This window comes from Vidua macroura, chromosome 4 (assembly GCF_024509145.1).
Source record: "Vidua macroura isolate BioBank_ID:100142 chromosome 4, ASM2450914v1, whole genome shotgun sequence".
Lineage (NCBI taxonomy): Eukaryota > Metazoa > Chordata > Aves > Passeriformes > Viduidae > Vidua > Vidua macroura.
Window position 1 is genome coordinate 51073456 of NC_071574.1, and position 9570 is coordinate 51083025.

At 42.4% G+C, this 9570-nt stretch overlaps 1 protein-coding gene across 1 annotated transcript; it reads right to left on the reverse strand.

Annotated features, from left to right (window-relative positions):
* Positions 1 to 444: 444 nt before the first annotated feature.
* Positions 445 to 9515, reverse strand: LIAS (lipoic acid synthetase). Its single transcript, XM_053975194.1, has 11 exons — positions 9410 to 9515; positions 8163 to 8335; positions 7425 to 7518; positions 6586 to 6666; positions 6201 to 6357; positions 5303 to 5360; positions 4087 to 4215; positions 3668 to 3813; positions 3324 to 3394; positions 2461 to 2572; positions 445 to 1535 (listed from the first exon to the last, which is right to left on the reverse strand). Exons 1-11 carry the CDS (start codon positions 9485 to 9487, stop codon positions 1483 to 1485), a joined length of 1152 nt encoding a protein of 383 aa, XP_053831169.1. The 5' UTR covers positions 9488 to 9515; the 3' UTR covers positions 445 to 1482.
* Between the last annotated feature and the right edge of the window lie 55 nt (positions 9516 to 9570).

Sequence of the window (9570 nt, forward strand, 5' to 3'; positions counted from 1 at the left end):
CCCCTTACACTGGTGAATTAGTACATTCCTTCTTGGTTAAAATTTTGTCTTCATAATGCTTTAATATTGCTGTACTTAATTTTGTGAAGTGTCAGCTGAGGCATCACTGGCCTCAGTTGTACAATATTATGTTCATACAAGTTTCTCCTATATATTATCTTGCTAGGAAGATGTCTTCCTTCTGTCATTTTGCTGAGCTGGTGGGTGTGCAGGGTCCACTCCTCTTCTATACCAGGAGTTTAGAAAAGTACTAGAGTCAGTCATAGAATTACCTGCATGATGGGAGTTTTGGACCAGATAGCAAAGTCCTGGGACGTTTCCCAAATAACTTGACAAAGATACAGGTCAAGTTAGTTCAGAGATGGGATTTAATGTCCATAGCTGAGCATTAGGGAGAGAATCATCAGTATTATTGCTGTAAAGAGAGGCAAGTGGAGCCATTAATGTAGCATATACCATGTTTTTATTTCTGCTTGAGCTTAATGTGATATACAGTGGATTTCATGTTTTACCCACAATCTGGTTCACTTCTCTGCACTCAGATTTAGCAGCCAGACCAAGCGTCATGGGGCAAGTAACCAGACCCACCAACCAACCACTGGGGTTTTAACTTTCCTTTAATGACAAGACAATAGCCATGCAATAGGAGCAGCATACAGAATTGCAGCAGTTCTGCAAACTCAATACAAAAGAAGCATCTGTGCAGCTCAGTGGGGTTTGTTGCAGTCATGTACATAAATTAGGGGTAGCTCCATTTATGCTCCTACACCAACTCTGATTTTCCAAATTGTTTAAATTAATGATATCTACACAAGGTTAATTGTCTTGCCAGAAAGGACGTTTAGTTTTCTTTTGCTTGATACCTTGTATATACATACCAAGGCTCACATGTGGAGACATGCAAGCTCTGGAAAAGCTACAGCTCTTTCTCTGATGCAGCTAAGAGATACCATCTTTTGAAGGAGTATCACTGAACTTTGTCTGGCACGGTTCAAGAAAGCCCTAATCTGGTGTGTTACCACATACAGTCTGTCTTTAGAACTCCTATAGTTCCCAGAGCCCCTGCAAGCTTATGTTACATAGTAGTAAGATACACCAAAGTATCAGTAGCTTTCCAATTACTATCAGCACCTTCACAGGTATTAACTGCAGCAATGCTGACTGCTGTAGCAGACTTAGAAATCTGCCCAATCTTTGTTCCCAGCTTATGTTTGTTTCTTCCACCTCAGTTCCATCACTCTTTCAAAATCAGTTCTATCTTCTGTCTTTTTGCTTAACACTAGAAGTATTCTGTTGCTGTAGCCTTGCCAGGAGAAATGAGGTAAAATAATGTGTTTTGATGAGAAAAAATTGTTCTGGAAAGATAGTAAGTTTATTCATACAGCCACCATCTGTTCTTCTGCATTTCTGGAACTGAGTATAATTATGCACTGAAAAAAGGATTCTTGAAACTGGCTGCTTTAAATAGGTTCACTCTCATTTTCAGATGGCTTTTGTCTTTCTTTTTTCTACCAAGTTCTTCAAGAAGAATTCACCTAATTAAAAGGAAAAAAAAATAGACACCAAGATTATTTGTAGGTATTTCAATAAAATAAGGCAGAAGAATACATTCTTATTTAACATGAGTGTTCTGTTCTAAAATACAATTGTTTTCACCAGTTATTTTATAGGAATTCAATTATATATAACAGCATTTCCAATACATACAGCAGGGATCTAAAAAGCTCTCAAAACTATAACCCAACACACAATCCCTCCACTCCCAAAATCTTGATTTTCCTCCTGTCCAGCTTTATGAAATAGCTCTGTTGCTTTGTGCATTACAACAGGCAAAAGTGAATTGATTTAATTAAAATTTAATTCCTGTTTCATAAAGTACCAGCAAGTTATAGTGAAACCTGCTATAAATCTTGTTTGAGCTGTCATTAAAACAGACTGAGCAGCATGGTACCCCAGATGAGTCTTCTCTGCTCTTTCCTTATGAAAAAGCAGGATGTTGTACTTACACAACAGTTCCATTAATATCAGCTGCTACTTCATACCCAGTGCTTTATCAGAAAATGCACTGCCATGTCCCTAATTATTTTTAAAGCACTGTAAATAAATTCTGCCTGAAGCAACAAAATTGCAACACAAACAACCAAGGACCTTGTTGAACCCAGAAGCATCCAAGAGACAGAATGTGAAGGAAGGCTTGAAAATTTAGTACCCTAAATTGGGGAAAAAATTAGGTTAAGCAGCACTGCAATTGTATAAATATTAATTACTGTCATACTGATGTATTTTGATGACCTACAGGAAATGGTGTAATTAATTTTAAAAATACAGATAACTATATACAGATAACTAATACAGATAACTTCACTTTTAGTGAATAGTTTTTAGTAATTTTAGTGAAGTTTTAGTTTTGTATAACAAAATGTTACCTGCTAAATAATCCAATGCCTTTCAGTAATTTACCTGCTTTATAGGAAGAACGCACTAAAGGCCCACTAGCAGTATAATGGAATCCAAGCTCATTTCCTACTTTTTCCCAGTACTTAAACTTCTCAGGAGTTATGTACTCTTCAACCTGGGGAAAAGAATTAATTTTGCTCAGGTATTAATGCAAAGAAAATTGCCATAGCTAGCATACAGTGAAATGAAATACAGTTACATTGCAAGTTCAAAATTTTTCACTCCAAAGCTTTCATCAGTGAAGTTACAAACCGCATTTTTGCTCTGCTTTCTACCAAACAAATGTATTTGATTTGTTTTACCTATTTAGCTGAAAAGTTCAGAATTTAATCTCTAGTTGTTGCTTTATCATTTTCTTCATTCTGTTTCTGAATGGTCCTTTTGAGCAAACCTTTTTTTCTGTCCAAGTTAGTGAAAAGCCACAACAGTCCTACAAATTTCTTCACTAACAGTTAATTCAGTGAAATACAGAACAGAACAGAGAGCAAATTTCTGGACAGATTGCAGAAGCAGAAAATGGTGAATTTCCCAGCTGAAGTGGCACCATTAAGGGAGAGCCTGTAAGACAGTGAAGGGGCACTGGCTTGAGCAATTATGTTTGAGACATACACTGAAGCTCTTGTTTTCCAGAATCATGCCTCAGCTCCAGCTGTCTCCCTGGCTAACAGCAGAAACTAGCACTGGGAAGTCTGCAGAAGATGGAAGGGGTTAGATGGCTGAGGTCATTTTTAGTGAAGAGCCCCTAACAGATAATCATTGTCAGGCTAAACAAGGAAGGAATTTTTTCCCAACATCTGCAGTTAGAGTAAGGATGACTGTGCAACGTACGGACCATAACTCTGCCTGTAAATTAAAGGCACTTGTACCTTCAGGTGACGTTTTGTTGGTTGCATATACTGTCCTAGGGTCAAACAATCCACATCTGCTTCCCGCAATACTGTAGAAACAAAATTCCTTGTTAGTGGCAGAAGGATCACAAGGAGAATCATGGATTTACCTGTCAAATTGAATCTGTAAGCCATAAGAAGACTAAATATTTCAGAAATTCAGTCTTCTTTAACCAAACTTTTATTTTTCAATGGAAGTTGGAAAACATTTTCTGCACCAGCAAACTGATTTGGCATGTAGAGTCAAAGATGCTTACAATTGTTTTCCAACACAGTAAAATTCATACCTGTGAATTCTGGCAACTATTTCAACACCAACTTACATTTCATTGTGGAATATATTTGTTCGTCCGTCTCGCCTAGCCCCAGCATAATGGAGGTTTTGGAAATGACGCCGGGCTGGACCTCTTTAGCGTGTTTCAGCACACGGACGGACTGCTCAAAGTTGGCTCGGGGGTCACGGACCTTCCTTCGCACATTTCCAGCACAAAGGGGAAAAACACGCGGAAGGGCACAGAGGAGTTAGAGACGCCAGGACAGGCGCGTTCTGCCAATTTCTGCGAAGCGGCAGAGCAGAGGTTTTTTGGCCGCCCGGTCGGACACCGGCACCGGGCCGGGCCCGGCTCAGGCGCCGCGGCACCGACCCAGGGCCGCGCCGGGCGCGCCCCCTGCCGGCGGGCTCGGCGGCGGCGCGCGCGGGGCAGGCCGGGAACGGGAACGGCCCCGCCCAGGCACTGCTCACCTCTGCAGCGCCGGCACCGTCTCCACGTTGTGGGCATAGACATCCAGCCCCGACAAGGCGACTTTCTCCACTGCTTTAAGGTCACCTCGGAAATCGGGAGTTAAGCATTCCACCAGGATTTTTGGATTCCTGAAAGCGAGACAGAAGGAACACGCGCGTTGTGGCGTTTTGTGTCACTGTCGTTAAAAAACTCAAGATAGTAAAAAAAACCCCAAATCCCTGTAACTGAACACATGGCACTCTAATAAGCAAAGCAAAGTTAATTCAGGATAATTCTAAACCAACAGGTTTCTACAAACACTTTATAACAAACTCGTGTTAACTGGCAACAAAGACATGTTAAAAAAAAATACATAAACAGTGCATGTCAATGTTTGCGAGACTGTTGGAATTGCTTTTATACTTATTATTTGGCTTTTGCTGTATTTCAGCTCACATCAGTAAAACCAGGAATTTGTTTTGTTTAAGATCATAGCTCCAAAATACAGAGGAGCTTTAATTCTGCTACTGGAATAAGAAGACTCTGAGTCTAGAATCTAGTCTTGGTGTTCAGGAGCTATGATCAGCAATGATCACAGCAAATCAGCTGATTTCAGCTCAAAAAGGCAGGTGGGGAAAACTGCAGAAACCCTTCAAGCCCCAAGATAGTCTGGATAAAGACTTAAATAAGGTTATAAAAATGAATTCTGCAGGCAGGCAAGTGTGCTGTTGGATGGCATACAGGGCACAGATGTAGGGTGAAGGCAGCACAGCCAGGGAAAGCAGGAAGGTACAATCACAGACTTGGAAATGGCCACTGAGGCAAAATGAAAAGCAATTTGATCACTGCTGAATGAGAAACCAGACTCCTTCGGTCACATGGTGACAGACTTACCTAACTCTGCTGTGTTTGAGCCCAAGCTGCAGGAATGAAAATACCTCGGAAGAATGTATTCATTTCCTGATAAACCAACTGTCTGCTCAAAGAAAGAATCCAGTGCTTAGCTTTAAATAAGCCTGGCATGAATTGCAAATGCATCCAAATTCAAAACAGTTTGGGGCCATTCTATGAGAAAGATGAGGAAAGAAAAAAAAAAAAAAAAAAGGGGGCACAGACAGGCTAGAGGCAGACTTTTGTATTTGCATGGCCCCTGGAATAACCCAGCTAAAGGAGCTTTGACCTACACGCAGTACCACATTGTAAAGTTTTAACAACAGTAATACATCAATGACACACCTTTCTTTCAGATGCCGGACTGTCTTTGCAAAGTGTTCTGCTCCACCATCAGGCATATCTAAAAGCATTTAAATTATTCAGTTAATCTTTCTGTTCAAGAACTGTATTTACTTACTAGCAAAGCAGAAAGCCCATCCGATTCAAACCTTAAATGCAAAACAATAAAGCAGTCAAACCCCAGTCTTGTCTCACCACTTATGCCAAGGGCTTACAAAAGATATCTTACCAAGCCCCTGCACAAAGTCTGTGATTGTCTAGGGCAGAGTTCAGATTTACCTGTCTACAGGTTCCCCGTCTCCCTGAGCACAGAATGGCTTTACCTATTTATGGTTCTGGTCTGAAAAACAGTTGTACAAAAATTGAGAAGTATTTATTAGTGCTCTTTTAAGCCCCTTTGAAGCCACTGGACTTTCCATCATATTGAACAGTTTTTACAATGGCTTTCCTCACCTACATGGTGTCACCACAAGGGAGCTATTGCAAGGGAGTTACTTCCTACTTCCTTAGGAAAATGTAACTTTCAGTTTTGTTACATATAATATATTCTAGGTTTAGTGTTTAGAAGGAAGTTCTGTAATGGTATTGCATATGATTGTTTGTCTTTTTGCTATCCAAGTAATAGAACATGGTGTATATGCACGCATTCTGCTAAAAATTAATTGTAAAATGTCTAGTGTTGTAGTATTTATTGATGTTTATTGAGAGCACAATTTCTGTTGAATTTCACCAGACATGGAGAAAGACTGAGACTATGCAGGAACTGTGCAAAGTTCCAGTACTGTTGTCTCCTTTAACACATCCTCCTGGGCAGCTGTGCAGATGACTGTTTCTGGGGGCTGTGTGTAGCCAAGGAACACCAGTGAGAGCTCAGAGCAGGGAGGAGAGCCGAGGTACGCACCGTCTCTGTCCACGGATGTCAGCACCACGTAGTCCAAGCCCCACTCGGCGATAGCCTTGGCTGTGTTGTAAGGCTCCTGCGGATCCAGCGCAGGGGGGTTTTTGGCAGTCTTTACTGAACAAAATCTACAGCCTCTGGTGCACGTGTCACCCATCAGCTGGAACATGAAGGACATTCCTACACTTACACAGTAAACTATTGCTCAGCTGCGGAACAGCCGCATAAGCTACATCAGATAAATCCTAACAGTAAGCAAAAAAAATTAGGACAGTGCTTTACTCTAAATTTATTGTAATAAACCCACTCCACTTCAGTAAAGATCCAACAATAGAGTACCAACAGCTCAGACATTAACAGAACACTTAGGAAATGGTTAATGACTTACCATAATAGTAGCTGTTGCTGTGGCATATTCCCCACCTCCCCAGCATTCTCCAATGTTGGGACAACGTGCTTCTTCACATACCTGAAGGTGAAAGGCTGTACTGTACTTGGATTTTTCCATATTATTTTTGAAAATAATTATTATATTATTGATGGATTTTAATAGTAGCCTACAAACAAAACATAATTCCTTCTGTGATAAATGAGGTTAACAATTCCCTGCTGTTTTTTACAAGAACAGATAGGAAGAGAATTGCTTCCTGATATGCATTACCATTACTTTCTCTACTTCAAAGCTCCAAAAACTGCTCAACCACATAACTGTCTTATTAATTAGCACAGACTATCATTAACATTAATATTTTAAATTTTAAGAACTGATAAAATGTTCACAAAGTATGTGATTCATTAAAGCATAAAGAACTAAGAACTTAGTCTGAATAAATAGGAAAAAATCCCCTCCTTGCATTCCCACTGCTTTTTACTATCTGAAAAGTACAATTAATGAAATATGTACAGTTTCTTTTCATGAAAATCAAGCATGTAACTCTGAAATTGCGTGTGTCTCCATTAAAAACAGTTGCACATAGCATCTTCTAATCTCTGATGATGTAAGCAGTAAACCCCAGTATTTAAAACCACAGTAGGAAAACACCCTAAATCTGTTGGATTTGCCCTTAAACTTTAGGGGTAAAATTCACTGCTAGCAAAAAGGATAAGCACTGGGCTTGGTTTCAGCTCTGAAGATCATGCAAGACATGATTTCTACCTGCCCTCCACAGAGAAAAATGTAAAATCTGCCTTACTTCTACAGGAACACTTGGTTGGTGCCAGACTTACCGTATGAAGATTTAAACTTCTCAAGGTATTCTTTAGTTTATTGTAGTTCTTTCCCATGGGAATCTTTGTTTTCAGCCATGGAGGAAGATGCAGCCTGAATAACACCAAGCAAACATAAAGATTAATAAACTACTTACATGGTAAGTTTTGTTAATAGATTTGTTTTAATTTTTTACAGATCCCAACACGGAAAGGTCCCTTGCAAACTGATGCAACTCAGCAATTAATGTTAACATCATTCATGGCCAGATCAGACTTCTCTTCCCTGTTCATCATCATTCCAACACTCAGGCATGGGAATTGTTGTCATTTAACTGTTCACTGTTCCAGAGGGATTGTGAACAGTGCCACACTGGAGACTGCAGCCATTAATGGCAGCAGATATTGCACAGCTATCCCCAAGTCTGATCACACTATAACTGGAAATATGGGGATTTAAACATTTTTTTAACTTAAGTCTTCATTTTTCATTTTCTTTATCAGTAGTACTTTTCCAACACATTCACCTACTGATGTGTATTTGTAATTTAATTACTGGCACTCAAGAACATACCACCATGTCTCCACATTTTTTATGGATTTGAAGTTAATGACATTTGTCCTCTCTTGAATAATCCTTACATTTGCAACACAGTAGGGTAGAATTTAATACAGGCACATAGCATACATTTTGTAGTTATTACTGAGCATGCGAGATCATGCTGGAAAGCAACTAAAGTTGTTTAAAATCACTATTACCTTTCTCCTTTCTCACGCTTTAAATTGCCTTTATACTCAGCCCATGTGCTCTTGTCTGACAGATCTCCAGAGACAAAGTCCTGTAAGTCTGGTCCATTTTGCAGGAACTCTTTTTTTTCCCCTGGCAAAGAACCTGATGTTCCGTACTGGTTACACACATGGCTCCCTGACACCTAAAACAAGCAAAATTGTAATTTATTTAGTAACAAACATGCTGGCAACATATGCTAAACAACAATTTGCCTTTTTGCTGGTTAATGCGTGCTTTGTGTAAGCATTTTCTCAATGGCTTTTAAGTTAAATGTATAATCCTCTTTTTATTTTAGGCTACATGTAACAGACTTATCTATCATAACATCACACTAAGTTATGCAGTGTAACACAAAATTCCCCAGTACTCAGCACGGGGGAGGCCACACCTCAAACCCTGTGTCCAGTTCTGGGCCCCTCACTGCAAGAAAGACTTTGAGAAGCGTGTCCAGAGAAGGACAACAGAGCTGGGGAAGGGTGTGGAGCACAAGGCTCATGGGGAGCAGCTGAGGGAGCTGGGGGGTTCAGCCTGGAGAAAAGGAGGCTCAGGGGGAACTGACTGGTCTCTACAATTGCCTCAAAGGAGGCTGTAGCCAGGCGGGGATGGGCTTCTTCTCCCAGGCAGCCAGCGACAGGATGAGAGGAAATAGTCCTAAACTGCACCAGGGGAAGCTCGGTTTGGACATCAGGAGGAATTTCTTCCCAGAAAGGGTGAAAGGGCATTGGAATGGGCTGCCCAGGGAGGAGGTGGAGTCACCGTTCCTGGAGGTGTTTAAGGGCTTAAAGACTGGATGTGGCACTCCGTGCCGTGGTCTGGTTGACAAGCTGGTGTTGGGTCACAGCTTGGACTTGATGATCTCAGAGGTCTTTCCAACCTAAGAGATTCTGTGAAATAACATTGTGTGGGTTACTCCGGCGTCTCGGGGCCGCAGGAAGCGGCGCTGCCGAGGCTCCCGGTGCCTGTCCCATGGGAGCGGGGCCGGGGCTCGGTGTCCTGGGGGTGCGTGAGCCGGTGCGGGGCTGGGACGGTCCGTCCCGGGCTCTGCCCGCGGCCACCCCGCGCTGTCCCGCGCCACCACCACAGACCCGCTCGGCACCGGCACCGCGGTGCGCCCCACAGCGTCTCCTCCTGCTCTGCCCTGCTGTGCCGTATCGCAGCCCCCGCCCGCCCGGCCCGTCCAGCTGCCGGCGGCCCCCCGGCACACGGCGAGACTCACCCGGGCCCGGCCCCGCGGCACCAGCAGCCCCCGGGCGGCGGCGGCCCCGCACCGGCCCTGCGGCAGCAGCAGCGACATGGCGGCGCCCGGCCCGATCGACGCGCTCGGCCGGCTCGGCTACTCTTGCCTATCGGACGGCTTCCTCGGCGCGATGACGCCAC

Coding starts and splice junctions, on each gene's coding strand:
- LIAS (XM_053975194.1), bottom strand. CDS start 9,487: ATGTCGCTGCTGCTGCCGCAGGGCCGGTGCGGGGCCGCCGCCGCCCGG. Junction 8,336..9,409: donor TGCCGCGGGGCCGGGCCCGG/GTGAGTCTCGCC, acceptor TGCTTGTTTTAG/GTGTCAGGGAGCCATGTGTG. Junction 6,358..6,585: donor CAGCAACAGCTACTATTATG/GTAAGTCATTAA, acceptor TTCATGTTCCAG/CTGATGGGTGACACGTGCAC.